This window comes from Pteropus vampyrus, unplaced genomic scaffold (genome assembly GCF_000151845.1).
Source record: "Pteropus vampyrus isolate Shadow unplaced genomic scaffold, Pvam_2.0 Scaffold583, whole genome shotgun sequence".
Taxonomy (NCBI): Eukaryota; Metazoa; Chordata; class Mammalia; order Chiroptera; family Pteropodidae; genus Pteropus; species Pteropus vampyrus.
In genome coordinates, this window is record NW_011889364.1 from 424,826 (window position 1) to 444,200 (window position 19,375).

General features: G+C 47.8%; 2 protein-coding genes and 1 long non-coding RNA gene across 3 annotated transcripts in view; 1 reads left to right on the top strand and 2 right to left on the bottom strand.

Moving 5' to 3' along the window:
* Nucleotides 1-9: 9 nt before the first annotated feature.
* Nucleotides 10-4,573, bottom strand: NDUFB7 (NADH:ubiquinone oxidoreductase subunit B7). Its single transcript, XM_011384505.2, has 3 exons — nucleotides 4,369-4,573; nucleotides 627-795; nucleotides 10-198 (listed from the first exon to the last, which is right to left on the bottom strand). Exons 1-3 carry the CDS (start codon nucleotides 4,478-4,480, stop codon nucleotides 66-68), a joined length of 414 nt encoding a protein of 137 aa, XP_011382807.1. The 5' UTR covers nucleotides 4,481-4,573; the 3' UTR covers nucleotides 10-65.
* On the bottom strand, nucleotides 1,893-4,358 carry LOC111733596. The gene is made up of 2 exons (XR_002778044.1): nucleotides 4,134-4,358; nucleotides 1,893-3,991 (listed from the first exon to the last, which is right to left on the bottom strand). It is a non-coding gene; the product is annotated as an uncharacterized LOC111733596 (long non-coding RNA).
* An 8,758-nt stretch (nucleotides 4,574-13,331) lies between the features above and the next one.
* The window catches only part of CLEC17A (C-type lectin domain containing 17A), a 12,036-nt gene continuing 5,992 nt past the window's right edge, over nucleotides 13,332-19,375 (top strand). Inside the window, 11 exon segments of the mRNA XM_023525615.1 lie at nucleotides 13,332-13,383; nucleotides 13,526-13,603; nucleotides 14,995-15,027; nucleotides 15,110-15,160; nucleotides 15,243-15,281; nucleotides 15,450-15,496; nucleotides 16,041-16,100; nucleotides 16,102-16,240; nucleotides 16,326-16,388; nucleotides 18,071-18,166; nucleotides 18,273-18,424. Of these exon segments, the coding sequence (XP_023381383.1) occupies nucleotides 13,341-13,383; nucleotides 13,526-13,603; nucleotides 14,995-15,027; nucleotides 15,110-15,160; nucleotides 15,243-15,281; nucleotides 15,450-15,496; nucleotides 16,041-16,100; nucleotides 16,102-16,240; nucleotides 16,326-16,388; nucleotides 18,071-18,166; nucleotides 18,273-18,424 (801 nt within the window). The 5' untranslated portion in view covers nucleotides 13,332-13,340.

The window sequence follows — 19,375 nt, forward strand, 5'->3', positions numbered from 1 at the left end:
GACTCAGGCTGAGGGTCTGGAGGCTTTTATTTCTCTACTGGTCCACAGGGTGGTGGGCGAGCCCACTACAGGGCCACCTCAGGGGCCACCTCACCGGGCCCCTGGCCTCTGGCCAGGTCTGCCTCCCTCTGCTCTCTCCGCTTCTTCCGCTGGAGCAGCCGCCGCTCCCGCTCATACTCCTTCATGCGCATCACGTAGCTGTGGGCAGAGCATGTTGCTGTCTGCTCAGGTGTGGCCCTCCCTCCCATAGCCCTGAGAAGCCAAGGGGGCTGGAATGTCTATCCCAGATCCCAGAGCACTCTAGGGAGGCCTTGAGTCGGGGAGACCGGTGTGCCTGTGGTTTAAGTGTGGGGTCTGCCCCCAGCCTCCCTGGTGGATACCAGTGCACCCCCAGGCCTCCCACCTGAAACCATGGCTTGGCTACTCCTCCAGGTGGCCTCAAAGCTGCGTGCCCTACCCAGACTCTTCCCCCTGCCCCCTCTCAATAGGCCCCTTGAGAGCTCTCTTTCGATTAAGGTGGGGCCTGGCTAGAAACTTGAGTTAGTTCACCGTCCTTTGCCTCAGGAGCTGCTGGCTGGGGGTCAGGTGGGAATGGGGGGGAGGGTACAGGTGAGGGTGCAGCTCACTCAAGGTGCTCGCAGTAATCCCAGTCGTGCTGCTCATGCTTGCAGGCCAGGAAGTTGGGGAAGCTGTCACGCTTGCACTTGAGCAGTCGGATGAGGTAATGGGCACAGTAATCCCGCTGCTGGAGCACCAGCTGTGCGTCGTTCATCTCCTGCTGCGTGGCCACCATCTCTGTGGGGAGGGGAGCAGGCAGGGCTCAGCTCAGGCGGGCTTTTCCAAGTGTAACTGCTGGAGGCCCCCTGTCATTTCTTGACTCCAGGGAGACCCAGCAGGCCCACGCTGCAATCAGGAGCCACAGCTCAGGAGTGTCCCCCGTCGATGACATGGCAGCAGATGGCAGGGGATGATGGCCATCTTCTGACAGAGTGTCCTTTCCTAATTCACACAAAGGGAGCCTGGACACTGAAGCCCAGGTAGTAAGGGTCACCTCAGCATCCACGCTGGATCTTCGTCTCCCCATCTCCACCCCTGGGGTCACTCTCCAGACAGCCCCACCCTGCAGAGACAACTTTTTTCCAGTGCTCCCCTCTGTGGGGCACAACCCGGTGGGCAGCCGGGCTACCAGGGTGACCTGGATCTCAGCTCTGCCTTCTTGTCAGGGAGTGGTCTCTTGGAGCTTCAGCTTCCTCCCCCTAATGACTAACAGTCCCCAGCTCCAGAGTCAACTGTGAGCCTTAAGGAACTATACATGTAAAGTGTTTAGTGCCCGCCTCAAGGAGAGCTGAACTAGCCCTTGGGCCTGGGCCCCACGGAACTGGCAGATCCGACCCTGGACCAAATCAACCTTCTGAAGGCCGAATGGGGCCCTTAGAAATTGTGGGCGCACACCCTGTGCTGGTGATCTCCCAGCTCACCTGTCATCTTCGCCCGCTGGCTTCTCTCCCCTCTGCTTCCTAGCCCTGTTTCTGTCTCCCTCAGGCTCAGGTCTTTATCTCCTGCCTCTGCAGCCCCTAGATCCCACCCCCTCCAGCTTCCACACTCCATCGAGCACTGCTCACACACGGCTCTCACCAGTGCGAGACCCCAGGAAAGCGAGCTTCCAACATTTTCCCCTGGCTCCCCTGACCCCCGCCGCACCTTCCCTGCATTTCTACCCATCTCTATGGCGCTGGCTTCCTGAGGTTCTTGCTGAGAGCCTTTGCTCAATTTAACCCATAGCTTCAATTCTCACCCAATAGGCTGATGAGCCCCAGGCCCCGGCTGGTTTCCATGGCAATGTGGCCCCATGAGCACCTGGTGCTCTGGCAATAACCAGTCAACAGTCAGAATTTATGGAGCACCTACTATGTGCTAGGTGTTGGGGATACGTGAGGGAACATAGTAGACAAGGATCTTACCTTTGGAGGGAAGACACAGAACAAACAGAGATAGTGTCACAGAATGTTCATAATGCAAAGTATCGGAAAAATAAAGCAAAGGAGAGAGAGGCTGTGTTGGGTGGTGGGTCACAACTTTAGAATGAGGGGTCCCTTAGAAGGTGGCATCTGAAGGTGAGGGAGTGAGTCCCACAGACACCCGTGGAAAGAGCGTTCCCAGTAGCAGAACAAGTGCAAAGGCCTTGAGGTGAGAGAAGAGGCTTTGGGATGCGCCGGGGACTTTGGCTTGAGCACGTGGTCAGAGCAGGAGGGAGGCACGGGCTTGGTGGGGAGGTCAGGAGTTCTGTTTTGAGGGCTTGTTTGGAGGTTCTAGCAGGAAAGTGCAGCTACTTCTCTACCCTTGACCAAAGAACAGTCCTCTCCTCCATTGAGGAAGGTCATCCTCTTCGACTGAGTGCACAGCTTCCGGGGGGACGCACAGGGAGGGGTCAGGGAGGAAGGAGGCACCTGCCTAGCCAGCCAGATCAGCCGAATTAACCCTGGTGATCAATGGGGTGACATGTTACAGCCAGATCACCCTCAAATCCAGGAGCTGCTTTGGACCTGCTGAGTGCAAGATGCCCGTTAAGTGTGCAGAGATGCCAAGCAGGCAGTGGGGTCCATGAATCTGGGGTTCAGGGTCAAGGCCCAGCTGGAGATAAAAACTTGGGAGCATTGGCACACAGAAGGCATTTGAAACCAGGAGACTAACAGAGACCCCCAGGGAGTGGGGAATGGACAGTGGAGACAGCCTGCGCCCTGGGACTCCCCAACATTTAGGAGATGGGGAAGAATCAGTGAAGAAGCCCACAGTGAGGTGGGCCGGACTGCAGGGTCCTGGGAGCCAGGTGAGGAGGGGCTTCCAGGAAGTGGCAGGGATTAGCTGTGCCTGTTGCTGCAGCAGTGGGGTTAGAACTGAGAATGGACAAGGGAGCTCAGCGACAGTGTGTGAGTGAGAAACTTGACAAGAGCTTTTGCAGTGAACTGGGATGGCTGGAAGGGGAGGTGGGCCACGAGGGGATTTTAAAACAGTGAAAGCAACAGCGTATTTTATTCCCATGTTAATGGGAAAATCAATGTTGCAAGAGAGGGAGAATGGTTGGGGCAGCCCTTGGGTACGTGAGAGGATGGGATGGAGGGTACAAGGGGGTTTGTCTGGAGCAGGGTTGGATCATCCGAAGTAACAGGAGAGAAGGCGGAGTCCCAGGGATGCAGGGAGCCATGAGAGCTCTTTTGACAGCTTCTATTTTCTTAATGAGAGGATACAAAGTGACTAGGTTAAAGGGGGTGGGAAGGAGGTGCTGGAGCCTGAGAGAGAAGGTCTGGGGGAGGGAGTGAGAGAGGGAAGGACCGGGGAATGTATGTAACAGGAAAGCTAGCAGCAGGAAGGGTCAACTGGGGAATCACAAAGGTTGAGTGTTTTTCTCTCATGACATTTAGCTATACAGGGACAGGAGCCAAGGAGAGCTGAGCTTAACTAGGGTTAAGCCAAGCGAGAGAGAAGAGCAGGGGGGTTGTATATACAAAACAGATTATGGGCAAAGCAGGGTGTGAGAGGCAATGGGAAGGATTAACATGCAAGGAGGTGGGTGGATGGATGGACTGCAGGTTCAGTCGGGGCTGAACTACCAGGAGTTGGGCCACTGGAGGAGGCCACCTCCCAATGTAGTCTCAAATCCAGACCTCTGCACACTCCAAGTCATCGCCCACCCAGCAGCCAGCACGAACTTTCTGACAAAACAAATCTGATCGTATTCCTCTACTGCTTACAAACACTGGTCCTCCCCTCTCCTTGGTTTCCGTGTGGTCAACTCTTATTCACCTCAAGTTTCGCTTCCAGCCATCGCCTCCTGGAAGCCTGCCTTGATACTCCCAGGTGCCGTCCTCAAGATCTGCCTGGTGTCGCTGTCTCCCCCCAGCGCTGAGAATTCCCTTTAGTCAGTGCCTGCTGCATCGTGGTTCCCAGCCTGGGACCTGGCCCAGGACCGGCGCTCGATATGCTTGTGATATGACTACATAAAAAAAGCAACGTGCAGGACAGTATGTACGGCGCGAACCCCTTGTGTCTTCCTCTGCATACCTAAACATAGCAGTGACAGAGGGGCAATGAACACCTCCCTTCCGTCATGAACCCTCCCACAGCTCCCCACTGACTCGAGGACAAAGGCCAGCTCCGAGCGCCTCGTTAGCTCTATATCGCCACTCACGGCCCCGAGTTTTTTACTCCAACCATGTCCTCTGCCCCGCTATGTTTCCACACTCAGGCAGGGTCACATGAGTCGTCTGGCGTCCTCTCGGTCGAGGTCAGAGCTGAGCCCAACCCTGGGTACCCCGGGGTTACGGCGCCCGCGTGCCACTCCCGCCGGCCGCGCCTGCGCATTGGCCTCACCGCGCTCCTTGCGCCCTTGGAAGCCGTAGTCGGGCGGGAAGGTGGGCATCCGCAGAGGGTCTGGCTCCCCTGAGGAATCGCTTAGGTAGCGTCGGGCCAAGTGCGCCCCCATGGCTGCTGTCGCCGTAGCTTCCTGCGGCAGCCGAGGTCACCTAGCTCCTCCTCGGAAGCACACCCCTTCGCCAGCCACAGCTTCCGGGCTGCGCAGCTGCCGCGAGGATCGTAGAGATGAACGACCTCAGAGGCCTTCGGAATTTCTGGCACCACCTGGTGGCGGGGCGGAGACATCAAGGCGCGGCGCGCCCCCGTGTGGGATCAGGTGAACATCAGTTGTGGGGATCTTCTTGGCTCTGGAAATCTCTGGGCACCCCTGATCTCCGGAGGGAAAAAATTTTTCGTATCATATTTTTAAAAAATTGTTTTTCTTTGATAACCTTCTAATTTGTCTTAAAAAAAAAACAAACCGTGCTCCGTACCAGTGATGTATTTAGTGAATATCAAAAGTTTAAATAAAGTTATTCAAAATAAATATTTTAATTAATTAAATTTAATTTAAATAAGCAAATAAAGTTACTTATAAATAAAACTATAAATCTTAGCGAATTTTTTTTCGCAAAAAACAAGTTGCAATTCTAGTATCCCTCTAGTTGCCACTGTAAAGAATTGATATTACATTTCATATGTGTTGCATTAGGGGTAACTTATATACAGATTTAAGAGTATAACACATTGTTTAATACTGCATTAAATATGCAACTGTAATAAATGTGCTAATTTGTTACCGTTTCTGAAATTTTGCATTGGAACACAAAGAGAAGCCATTCAATGGGAGCTTGGCACTGTTGAGAAAGGGTACCTGATTATGCAGCAATAAATTTCATTAGACAAGGTGTTGTGGATTGAATTGTGTCCTGCCTGAAATGTATGTCGAACTCCGAACTCCTGGAACTCCTGAATGTGACTTTATTTGAAAATAAAGTCCTTGCTGATATAATCAAGTTAAGATGAAATCATACTAGATCAGGTAGGTCTTAATCCAATGACCGGTGTCCTTATAAGAAGAGAGAAAGTTGGACACAGACATGCACACAGGGAGGACACCATGTGAGATGAAGGCAGAAATTGGAGTGATGTAACCACAGGCCAAGGAAAGCCTAGGGTCACCAGAGGCTGGAGGAGGTGGGGAACAGAATCTCCCCTGGAGCCTTTGGAGGGAGCATGCTTCTGCTGACACTTTGGTTGCAGATTTCTGGCCTCCAGAACTGTGAGATAATAAATTCCTGTTGTGTTAAGCCATTCAATTTGTAGTTATTTGTTTTGGCAGCCCTAGGAAACGAATATACCACCTTTAGGTGGACAACCCCAAAATTTGTCTCCAGATGTGTCCTGTCTCCTGAACTGCAGGTGTATGTCTGTGTCCAACCATTGACCGGGCACCTCCAGGTGGGCTCTCACGCTTCACACGCTGTCTCAGTCCATTTGAGCTGCTACAACAAAATACTGTAGACCGGGTGGCTTATAAACAACAGAAACTTATTTCTCACAGTTCTGGAGGCTAGAAATTCAAGATCAGGGTGCCAGCACAGTTGGGTTTTGGTGCGATCCCTCTTCCACATTTCAGATGGCGGACTCTTTGCCGTGTCCCCACGTGGAGAAGAGATGAGAAAGCTCCTCGGTGTCCCTTTTATAAGGGCACTCATCCCATTCGTGAGGGCTTCACTCTCATGACCTAGTCACCTCCCAAAGACCTACCCACTAATATCATCACATGGTGTGGGGGGGTAAAATTTCAACATGATTTTTTTTGCGGGGAACATAACACCATTTTCCCAGGTGCTCAGGCCCCAAACCTGGGGATAATACTTTATTCTTGTCCTTCTCTCACTTCAGACAGCCAAATCACTGGCAAATGCCTTTGGCTTCACCATTGAAATCTATCAAGGACACGACCCTTCCCACTGCTTCCATGGCCACCAGCCTCATCCAAGGCAACGCAGAATGACTTGCAGAGCTCTCTCCTTGTTCTCGTCTTCCCTGACCGCTCTCTCTCAAAGTGCGCCTATCAAAAGGGAAATCAGATCATGTTATTCCTCTGCTAAAACCCTCCCATGGCTCCCCTTTTCATGTGGAGTAAAAGCTGGACACAGCCTAGAAGTGTCTGACTCAGGAGGTCTGGGTTGTCGGGTCCCAGACTCTGCATTTCTAACAAGTTCTCAGGTGATGGCAATGTTGCTGGTATAGGGATCAGTCTTGGGAGAATCGCTGAGCTAGATTTTCATGTGCCAAAATGGGGAAGTGGCTACAATATATTAAGTGGAAAAAGCAAGCTATAAAGACTAGACCAATGGTGATCCAGACTTCCTTTCCAGGGCTACCTGTGACCTGTCCCCAGGTCATGGCACGTCTTTGTGATTCTTGTGCCCTTTATGATTCCAGGGGGCAGCATTTACATTGTGGTCTTTGTTATGCAGGAAAGAACCTGCACAGCTGTACCAGGCAGCCCTGCCCTATTCTGGATGTCTCCCCTCCTCCTCCCTTTCTCTGTGCTTCAGCTGGGAGGAGACCCAGAGAGGCAAAATAAGGTCCCAGCTCACTCCCCTGTATGACCTTGGGAAATGACTTCCCTTTTCAGGGAGATTCAGTTTATCCATCTATAAAACGAGATTAGTGACACCTAGTTGCCATCTAACCTGAGATCCATTTGACTCATTTATCTTGTTTACCGTCTTCTCTCCTCTGGAATGTAAGTTGGTGGAACAGGGGATTTTGTCTGTCTTGTTCATTGTTGTACTCCTATATCTAGAATGGAGCCAGCACACAGTAGGTGCTTAATAAATACTTGTCAAATCAACCTGTGAATAAATGAAAAGGGTAGTTTGGAGGAGTCAGTTAGATGTGTTGACTGAAAAATAATATCGACTAAGTATTTTGTCACCAAAAGGATTTATTTGGGAAAAAGAAAGGATTGCAACCCAGAGCACACAGACAAGGCAAGCCGCATGCACACTCTGGTCTTTGTGCCAGGATGCAAGTTAATGGAAGGGGACGTTAGGACCATAGAGCTTTACTATAGAGTTCTTCTTGCAGGATTCTCTCATATAGAGTTCTCGCGATTATACATAGCGCAAGAACTTCCATAAGCCCTAGCTTCTCCCATAGACCTTCCCGACTGATTATACTTGCTTTAAGTTCCAGTTCACCTTTATCAGATGGTTAGTTGCATTAAAAGAGCTCACTGCCTAGCACCTAGTAGGCACCCAATATATGCTTGCTAATATTACTCTCATCCAGGTAGAACTCTCTAACTAGAAGGCCAACTCCAGAGGGGGCTCCCTCCTGGGTCCGCACGTCACTAGAGGCTGAAGGGGTCTAAGCCAGAATGACTTGGGGTGGGGGGTGGGATGTGGCCTATTCTGTCCTGAGGTCTTTGGACTCAGATGCTTTAGGCTAGCCTGCCCATACTGAGTTGGAGACCTGGAGGAGATGATGTTAGGGTGAGGGTGTTATTAGTCAGCCTGTGTGGGGGTGAGGAGGAAGGGGGTTGGGCCTCAGTTGCCTGTGCCTCACAACTTTCCCGTTTTTTTTTTTTTTTCTACAAACCATTTGACAAGGAGATCTTATTTTGTACTCCACCAGTGCCCCCCAGATTCCTTGGTTTACTGCCCACAGCTTCTTCCTTCCTCTTTCCCTTCCCCACCTTTTTTTTCCATCCTCATCCTGGCCTGCCCCAGGCAGGGCCTTCATTAGCATTCTGTGAGCAGAACAGCCTCAGAGGCCCCAAGTGAGACTGGGGGTGGTGTCTGTGTTTTGCCATGGTCTGCTGGATGGGAGATCTGGGTAACTCAGTTCCGGGGGAGGAGGAAAAACAAGGGTAACCAGATAACCCCTGGGGGGATGACCTCCCGCCTGCCTGTGGGGCAGACAAGACTTTTGCCTCTAAGCTGGTCCAGGAGCTGCTTTCTGCATTGAAGGTGTCTAGCTGGCTGGTGATGGAGAGCCCAAGCCTCGGGGGTGGTTTTAGTCAGGGCTCAGTGGGCAAGATGGTCACTCATTCATTACGCAAACATCCACTGGACACCTACTTTGTGCCAGGCAGTGGAGCTGAGCTTCTAATGGTGGAGAAGACAGGCAGTGGGCAAGATAAAAAGTGACATATATGGAAAGTCACGTGGTGATAAGATGGTGATAACTTTTAAGGAGAAGCATGATGAATGGAGTATATGAGAAGGACTGGTCTGGGACTTTAGAAAGTCTCACAGAGAAGGGAACATTGTATCTAAGACTTCCTGTTTCTTGAACACACCAGGAACTTGCTGTCCTCAGGGCCTTTGCACAACCTGGAATGCTCTTCCTCCAGTTAGCCAAGGCTTCAACAGTCAGGTTTTTCCTGATCGCCTTCTTCTTTTTCTTTTTAATTGAGATATAACTGGCATATAACATTATATTAGCTTCAGGTGTACAGCATAATGATTTAATATTTGTATATCTTGTGAAATGATCACCACAATAGGTCTAGGTAGCATCTGTCACCATACATAGTTATGATTTTTTTTTTCTTGTGATGGGAACTTTTAAGATCTACTCTCTGAAAACAGTATTTATTATTTCTGGGTATGGATTGGATATCCATTCTGGAATGCATGTAGAGGTGTGTTTAAGGACACATGTGAAAATCCATGTTTTTATGAGTGTTCCTTGTTCTGAATAGTGTTATTTTAGTGAGTGATGTGTAGACAGTTTTGAAATGCATGTAGAGAAGTGTCTAGCAACACATGTAAAAATGATTTCTAAGGGTATTACTTGAAAGAATAACAAAAAATTTTACTCTCTTAGCAACTTTCAAGTACACCTGATCACCTTCTTAAAAATAAGCATTTCCGTCTTAGCATTGCTTTATTTAACACCCCACATAGTCTGATGTGGTATGCTTTCGCTTTCATTCAATTAAAAATATTTTTCATTTTTGACTTCTTCTTTGACTCGTGGGTGTGCCTTAATTTTCAAATATTTTCAGAATTTCCAGTTATCATTCTGTGACTTCTAGTTTAATTTGATTCTGGTCTGAGAACATACTTTGTATGATTTCCATTCTGTGATCTTCCTTTTTATAACAAGGGATTTTTTTTTTTTTTTTTTTTGTGGTTCACCATTGTATCCCTAGTACCTAGCCCAGAACCTAACATATATTAGGTGGTCAATACATATCTGTCGAATGGATAAATGGACCACTGAATCCCTTATCCTCATTGGACATATCAAGAAATCTTTGCTCAGAGATGTCGTTCTACTCCCCTGAGGTCACACAGCAAGAATGGGGCAGAGCCGGGATCAGATTGGGCCCATGGTCTTACCTTATACCCAGTTGATGGGACTGAATTCCATTGCTAGCTCCTGAGTGCCTACTGTGTGCCAGGCCCAGAGGGATGGCCTTGGCCTTGTGGCCATCACTCCCACACAGTGAGACCATCCAACCATCACTGTAGTTACCTTGCCCCAGGCCACCCACCTCAAAAGGCACCCTTGATAGGCAGAAATGCTATTGGTCTTCTTGGCTGGTGTACCCCACCCTTACTACTGTCTCTTCTCTCTCCCTTTTCCCTGACCCCTGTATCTACCTGGAGCCTGATGCTCCCCCTGTGTGTTCAGCAGGTGTTGGCTGGGCAGAAACCTCTTCCTTCTCAGACAAATTTCCACTTCCTCATCTGTAGAATGGGACCAGCCCCATCATTCAGTGTAACAGGGGGCATCCTGGCCCCTGGGCAAGCTTTTTCTGTAAAAGGAGGCTGGTCTGCTGCCCCCTCCCACCTTGTCTGGGGCTTGGGGCACTCCCCTCCCTCTGTCCTGGGGATGTTTTACCACTTGTGGAGACTGAAAATTGCTAACATTGAGCCTGTGAGGTGAGGAATAAATTCTGTTTTGTCGAAGCCACTCTTGCTCTGAATCTCTGTTATAGCAAACCAGCCTTATATTCTAATTTTTACATGAGCCAGATGGAAGTTCCTTGTTGTTTAAGCCAACTTGAGTGGCATTTCCTTTCACTGGTAGTGGAAAGCCCCTGAAAAGGGAAAGCAGAGCCTTGTCTTTTTGGGCATGTAATAATTTCCTACGATTACTATACCAACTTACCACAAATTTAGTGGCTTAAAACAAGAGTAATTAATTCTTTTATAATTCTGGAGACCGGAAGTTCAAATTGTTTCATGTGGTTTGAACCAAGGTGTCAGCAGGGCCACCTTCCCTCAGAGGATCTTGTGGGAGAATCTGTTTTCTTGCCTTTTCTAGAGCTGCCTTCCTTGGCTCATAGCCTCTTCCTGTGTCTTCAAGGGAGATCTGAGACTCAGAGACACACAGAGAGAAGGCCATATGAAGACAGAGGCGGAGATTGGGGTCATACAGCTACAAGCCAAGGAATGCCAGGAACCCCCAGAAGCTAGAAGTAGAAGGAAGGATTCTCCTCATATCCTTCAGAGGGGACACGGCCCTGCTGACACATTGATTTCAGACTTCTTTTTTTTTTTCAAGATAAATGATATATTAATGCAACATTTAAGAAAATTAAAAGAAATGAAAAAAATTTATGATGAACAAAATATCAAAAGTTTAAATCAAGACAGGCTGTTGTTTGCTTTTCTTCCAGTTTTATTGAGGTAAAATGGACAATCAAAAATAATGTGTTTTTAAGATGTATAATCCGATGACCCAATATACATGTATATTGTGAAATATTCACAACAACCAAGCCAACCAACATAACTATCACTCCATACAGTTATCATTTTCCTTTTTTTCTCTTTTGTGGTGGGAACACCCAAGATCTGCCCTTATAGCAAACTTCAAATACACAGTACAATACTGTCAATTCGTCACAATGCTTAATGAGTTCTCCAGAACTTATTCATCTTGCATAACTTGTACCCCTTGACCAACATCTCCCATTTCCCCCTTCCTCCGGCCCCTGGCAACCATCTCTCTGCGTCTACACTCTGCTTTTATAAGTTTGAGTATATGGAGGACAAGGGTGGAAGCAGGTAGACCAAGGTAGAAGTTATTACTGTAATCCAGGTGAAAGATGGTGACTCAGACTGGGGAGTGAGAAGAGCTCAGATGCTGGATATATTGTGAAGGTAAAGCCAACCAGTATTATTAATAGATTGGCCATAAGATAGGAAGACTCATAGGGCTGGAAGGGACTCCGATGTCCTGGGGGCTAGAATCATCTGGAGGTGCCTTCACTCATATGTCTGGCACTTGGGCTGAGCTGGGACTATTGGGTGGAGCACCTCCTTGTGACCTCCATGTGGCTTGAGATTTCTCACGACGTGGCAGCTGGGAGCATGGGTTCTGACAGAGCCAGGTGGAAGCTGCATGGCAGATGTCACTTCCTCCACATGTTATTGGGTATAAGAGACTCATTAAGATCAACTCAGATTCGGTGGGAGGAGAATTAAACTCTACACCTTAAGTGAGTGGCAAGGCCACATTGCATAAGACCATGTGGGACATGAGATATGCTTACAGCCATCTTTTGAAAATTCAATTTGCCATAGCCATGAATGAGAGAGAAGGGAGGAGCCATAGATGATTCTAAGGCTGTTGGCGGTTCTTTTGAGAAACACAGGCAGGCTGCCCTCCTGGGCAGGGTTCTCCAAATGGCTTCAGTTTGGTTATTCCACCTTCACTTGGCTCACAGGAAACTCTCACATCCTTGCTGTACCAAAAGATGCAAACCACTCTTACTGCAGCCTTTTTTTCCATGTCCATCCTTTCACTTCATGCTGTTTTGGGTGTGAGTCAAAACCTCATCTTTTGGCTTCCCCGTGGGGTGGGCAGACCTCTCCCTCTCTCTTTAACTTTCACTTTTTAAATGCCCTCCAGGCAATGTCAAGCTAAGTGTGAAAAAACTTCCTTTGCAAGTTCTGTATATATGACTGCGGTAGCCTTCAGGATGGCCCCAATAACCCCTACATCTAGGTTTTTGCTCACTTGTGTAGTCTCCATCCACGATGACTCAGAGCTGATCCATATGACAAATATAGTGTAATAGAGATCATACTTTGAGACTTGAGAGGATAGACCATAAAAGGCACTGTGGCTTCCACCTTGGCCTCCACTTTGTGTTGAGGAAACTCAATCAGCCCTTTGGAGAGGCTCTCATAGTAAAGAACAGTGGCCTTCCACCAAGAGTACAGCCCCAGTTCAGCCTTCAGATGACTGCAGCCCTGGCCAACATCCTGACTGCAAACATATAAGAGACTTTGAACCAGACCCACCCAGCTCAGCTGCTCTTACATTCCTGAACCACAGAAGCTATGAGATAATAAGTGCTTATTGTTGTTTTAGATCGCTAAGCTTTGGGGTAATTTGTTGTATAGCCATAGCTAACTGATCCAGTGTCTTAGCACTTCACTGTGGAATGTGGGAGTACTTAAAACCTGTCACTTTAACATCTTGATACAAATGTGACCACCTCCAGGAGGCCTTCCCAGATTATCTCTCTATATTAGCCCTTATCCTATCCTATTGCCCTGTTTTATTTTTTAAAAATAATACTTAGTTACTGTTGGAAGTTAAAAAATCTGTAGTATTTATTTCTACATTTCCTTACTGATTTATTGTCTCTCCTGTCTTGATGGAAAGTTCCACACAGGAAGGATCTTATCCATCTTCTTCACCCAGGGCTTGGCACTCTATAGGAACTCAAATGCAGGGGCTGTTGTTACTGTTACTTCTATGCATAAATCAAAACTGGGGATAAAGATGTGTGTGTGTGTGTGTGTGTGTGTGTGTGTGTGTGTGTGTGTGTGTGTGTGTGTGTGGTCTGGGGGGGGGTTCCCCTTAAGATGGATTTGCATGTATGACTTTTAAAGAAAAAGGGAACTGAGAGGAGCCCCAGAAACTTGAGCAGGAAGGACAGTGGGCAGAAGCTTCAAGCTCTGTATGCATCTTCTCAGGCTCTTGTGTCTGCTGCAGCCATGCACACCCTGTTTACTGACTCTGCGTGGCAGGACCTGCCAGGTATGGCCCTGGCCAAGCTTGGGCTAGGGACCAGGGGTGATCAGGACCCAGGTTACAGTATTCCCACCCTGGGGCTGGAAACTGGGGCCTGAGGGACAGGGGAGGAAATGGGATGGACACTCACTTGCCTTTCCTCTGGAAGGGACCAGAGAGGAGAGGGATGATGATGATGATTATGAGAACATGGCACCATCCTACAAGGACCTTCCTCCCAAGCCAGGTAAGAGGACTTCTCAGAGGCCGGATAAAGAGATGTGTGGCTTGTGGGTTGGAGGGAGAGTTAGGTCCTCAGGGGACATTAGCTGGGCTTTGTAGACACATCGTCAGCTTTGTGTGTACCCAGCTTGTGCCAGGCACCATGATGGTGGGAGTAGCCATGCCTTTGCCCTGCCCTTGAAGGTCTCTCAGTCTTCTGGGAAGTCCATTCTGGGCATGACCTCAGGTGAGCAGAACTGAGATGGAATAAACCAAGAGATTGGGGAAATCTTGAGGGAAATTGGTGAGAGGATTGGGGGTCAGAGGAGGAGACATTGGAGAAGAACATGAGGAATGAGTAGAAGTTTGTTAGGAAGAGAAGCCCAGAAGAGCACTGGTCAGTGCAAAGGCCCCAAGACATGAAAGCCAGTGTTTGTGAAACTGAGAGTGGATTATTGGCTCCCCACACCAACCTCTTATCATTCACACCCAAGGCTCAGATTTGTCTTTAGACTGAGAAGTAGGTATAAAAGTGGAGGTTTAGAAGTTTCCCTGATTTGGCTTGCCCTGAGGGCTGCCCGCACTGCCCTGGTGTCCTTGGACAGGGGCCATTCCATGTGGTAGGGGGCTCCATAGCTCCCACTTCTGAGTCCAGACTGGGGCCAACTGGGAGGTTGCAGGGCTTTGTAGGGCTCAGGATGAGGTTGGAGGTGAACAGGGTTCTGCCATTTGATTGCCTGTCTCCAACTCCAATATGGTCCCAACATGATCCTCAAAGCCAGTTCCAAGGCCAAGCCCATCAGCATCTTTAGGGACACCACTTCCCTAAACTTGGCCCCCTCCCCATCTCTAAATGCAGCTATATCTCTATCCCCAGCTCCATTTCCAAATGCAATGCCATCATCACGCTCCAACGCAATTCCAACCCAACCTCAACTTCTTCCCCTTTTCCAAACTCAAGTCCAACCCAGCTCAACTCCTCTATCCCCCGACACAGCTATAATCCCATTCTTCATCCCAACCACATCATGCATTACAGCCCTATTTACATATCCATCACTATTCTCAACCCATTTTCAACCCCATCCTCATCTCAATCCAAACCTTCATCCCAACCCTAACCTTGACTCCATCCCCATCCCTAAACTTGACTTTGTCTCTAACTTAGGGAGACCAACTGTCCCAGAGATGAAAGATTTCTTGGGATGTGGGAATTTCAGTTTTAAAATTGGAAAAGTCTTGGGTAATCCAGGATGATTGGTCATTGTATCTTAATCCTGTCCCCATATTTAACCCCAATTTCATTCTCATGCCCAACCTCATCCTTAACCCCCTCCACTGCAATCTCAATGATCACTGACTTCAATCTCATTTACATCTTCAGACAAGCTCTAACTCTGAGCTTCTCTTCTCCAGGTTCAGTGGCTCCTCCAAGGCCTCCAAAACAAGGTGAGCTGGGCCTCAGGGTATAGGAGACCCAGGGCAGGCTTTGCCTTGCTTTCAGCCTGAGAAACCTTTCCTTCCTCCTCAGGAAAGAAGACAGAAAACCCCCGACGTCCTTGCAAGCCTCTAAAAATCACAGGTGAGAATCTAGGGCTGGGATCTTCCAGTTCACTTGACTGAAGCCTGCTCTGCATGACCATTATCTTTCCGACCCCCTTCAGGCCTGGACCTCACCCCTGTAACCTGTACATCTCAACAAGGTGAGCTGTGGGAAGACTCTTTAAGAAGCCTGAGAAGGGACACCTGGAAGTCCTTCCTCCAGTTTTCCAATTCTGACCAGAGAACAGCTCAGAGGGGATGGGAGGTTGATGATCTTGGGAGAGTCTTTCAGCAACTTCTGAATAAACATTTCTCCCCCTCCCTCTCAGGCATTTCTTTGGAGCATCCTCCATGCCAGCCGTCCCAAGCCAGTAAGTAAGTCCTCCAGGTGTTCTCCTATCCGCTCATGGTGGCCAGTGTATTTGAGTCAGACCTATAGCTCTGGAGCGAGACCCTAGGGCAGAGAAACACTTTCAGAAGCTACTCCTTCCTGAGTCTAGACCAGACTCCCAGGGACCCAGGGTGTCTGCCTGGTACTCTTTGGGCCCCACCTCCCTCTTGCATATAAGGGAAGGGAAACATTTTCTACCCTAGAGTCAGAGCTCACAGGCTTCCTCAGATGGGCAGGAGCTGCTTGAAGGCAGAAGTCAATGCATCACAGATGTTAAGAACATCACAGATATTAAGTCATGCATGACCGCTTGGTCCTTATGTGCAAAATAGGAATAACACATATCTATGTCATAAGAGTGAGGATCCAATAAGATAATAAGGCTGCAACAGGATGCTCGGCACACACTAAGTGCTCCATAAATGTCCTGGGCTTCTTTAGGGTTTGCTTTCTCCAACACCCTCTTGCTGACCCCATCTGGTGATACCGTCATGACCACAGACCTCTATCCCCCTGCTTTTGGGGAAAGGCTCAAGGGTCCCTTCCTCATACTGAAGCACCAGTATTGACCTCTCTGTCCCCATTCTCATCCCCCAGCAACTCCAGTGCCCTGGCTCAGTCAGAAGTCCTGGGGTTCTGAGTGCTACCAGAAGGAGAGACTAATGTTTTCCCTGGTGGTGGTGTCACTGCTCTTGAGCTGCACTGGTTTGGCTGTGACCCTGATCAAGTGTGAGTAGGGTGAGGATGGGGCACGCAGAGAGACTGGGGATGGAGAACAAGAAGACTTGGGCTCAAACTGGACTCCTTCTCATAGACCAGAAAGTGGTAGAAGAACTGAGGATATTAACCTTCCAGCAGGTGGCGTGGCAAGCAAATGGTGAGTGTTTTTGACCATCCCTTTGTGTCATGCACTTTGAACATCAACATGATCCTCAAACCCAACACCAAGACTGTCCCCAACCTCATCTTTGCCAGGCCCTGTGCTAGTACCTGGGTGGGTGTGTTGGTAGGTAAGATGGTGAACACATCAGACACAGTTCCTGTCCCTGTGGAGCGTGTGTGTATGTGTGTGTGTGAGTGCGTGTGCATACACGTGTATGTGTGTGTCTAGATCTCCACTGCTCAATATGATGATTTAGTCACAGTGCCTGTTGAGCGACTGAAATGCAGTTATTCTGAATTGAAACGTGCTGTAAGTCTAAAATACACACCAATTTCAAAGCCTTGCTACAAAAAAGAATGGAAAACATCTCAGTAATATTCATAATTGTATTGATTACACATTGAAATGATAATATTTTGGATGTGTTGGAATACATAAAAATAGCATTCAAAGTAATTTTACCTGTTTCTTTTGACTTTAAAAAATATGGCTACTAGAAACTTTAAAATTACCTATGTAGTTCACATTTTGTTTTTGTTGGAGAGCACAGGCATTAACAGTCATTTACCAAATTATCACCCCATATGAATATAAAATTTCAAATTTCAATGAATAGCCCAAAGGAAGAGGAAGATGATTTTATAAACAAGTCTAACAAGGGGTCTTGACCTTATCTTTGGGAAGATTGTAGAGGGCTTCCCCAGGGAAACGGTGCTGCAGCTGAGTGAAGGAAGAGAGAGAATTAACCAGGTGAGGCACTGAGGGACTCTGGCATGTGCAAAGGGTCTCTGTGATAGATGGTAACATCATTTAAGTACAAGGGAGGATGATGGTGTAGTTGGACAGGTGAGAGATGATAATGGCTTGGATGAGAATTGTGGCTATGGAGATGGACAGAAGTTGGTGAAGGAGAAAGCTTTAGGAAGTAAAATTGACCAGACTGGGGGATATATTGGGAATAGTGATGAGAAGAAAGAATGTCAAGGATAGCATATATGTGTTATACATCTCTATATATCATCTCTCTCTCTAGCTCTTATATTTCTGTCTTCTCTAATTGAAGGGCCATCTACTGGCGACCCTAGGAAGTGATAAAGAGGGCAAGTTTGTGTGGGAGGAATGCAAATACACACATTGGTTGTAGAAGAGTCTTCTGGGCTGGCATGGTCTTCACCATTGATTGTGAAGTCTGAAAATTGTATTCCATGCTCCCTCACTCCATACCTTAAATCAAGCCACTCTTCCGCTCAACAACCATCAACAACTTCTCACTGCCCAGAAACCCTTGGCCTGAACAGGACATAGGCCCTCATCTTACTTTGAGCTCAAACTCCTGTGAGGTTCCCTTGACCTCTACTGCATCATCCTTCCCCAATATATTGCCTTTGTGCCTTTGCTTCCAAGGTCGCTGCTGTGCTTGCCCCTGCCCCTCACAGTTACTGAATCACGGTCTTCCTTCAACACACACCTCTTTCAGGAAGCCCACCATCCCCACTCTTCCCCAAGCCCCAGGGGTTAATCCCTCCTCTACGCCACTCTAGGACTCCTTCTGGACACTAAGCATGTTGTTTTTGAGTTCTAGCTCTTGCTTCTCTCTGCTGTGTCTGCAGTCAGTGATGGGTGAGCGGGTAGATGGGGGTTTGGGTCTCTAACCTTCCAGCCCTTCCTGCTGACAGTGACTGGCATAGCAGGGCTAGCTGGCCTGAAGAAGGACATTGACCGTATAAGAGCTGACACCAACCAGTCCCTGGTGGAACTTCGAGGCTTGTTAGGTGAGTGAGACTTGGGGAGCCTGTCTTGAGATGGGGGGCATGGCAGCGACAGTACATTGCACAAATCCATGGGATCGATTCTCACTGCAGTCTGTCTTGTTCCCAGACTATACCAGGGTCACTTGCCCTGAAGGCTGGCTTCTATTTGAGGGCAAGTGTTACTACTTCTCCACAAGCACCAAGTCATGGGATGAAGCCCGGAAGTTCTGCCAGGAGAATTACTCTCACTTGGTCATCATCAGTAGCATTGCTGAGCAGGTGAGCTGTCTTCTCCAAGCCTCTGAGAACCATCAGGGCCAGGCTTCTCCTCTCCTAGATTATACTCGCTTCCCTGGCCTGGATAGAAAGAAGTTGGAATTGCTTTTGAGCAACTAAGACTTTAAATAGCGAGCTTTTACTGACATACTATCATGCAGAGGTTTAAGAGGGTATGCTCTGTTTGAATTCAAATTCTGATTGTCTTTACTTATTCTCTGCATGTCTCAGTTTTCTCTCTAACATGTAGATAATAATGGCTATCTCTTAGGTAACACTTCCTATTCTCCAGACTGTATTCAAACATCTTACATCTTACATGCATTAACATAATCCTCATAACAACCCTACAAATTTATGTGTGAATCAGAAAATGTCATGTTATGCTAAACTAACAGACAGTCCCCATAGCTCAATGGTAAAAGTGTATGGGGCAAATCACACTGACTCTTAAAGCTTCCACTTATGTGTACTCACAAAGCAAGTCACATGAACACTCCTATGCTTTAAGGTGGTAGGGAAATAGTTTCACCTGTGCATATCTAAAAGGAGAATTGGAATATTTGTAAATAATTTTATGACCCAATACTGCTACAGTTAGATAGTAATACCATTTGTACACAGCACATATTTGTATTTCACAGACGAGGAAACTGAGGCACAGTGCACTTAAGCAACTTGCCTGTGGTTGCCTAAAACTAGTAAGTGTCAGAGCCAAGATTTGAACCCAGGTGTTTGCATGGCTTATTTTTTCCAATTCTTTTAATTTTAGGGTATCTATGTTATTATTTTTAAAGTGAATTTCTTATAGACAGCATATAGTTGAGTCTTATTTTTTAAAAATTCAATCTGACAATCTCTATCTTTTAATAGGTGTTTTAGACAATTTACACTTACTGTTATTATTGATTTTGTTGGATTTTATTATCAAGATTAATCAGTCAATTATTTTAT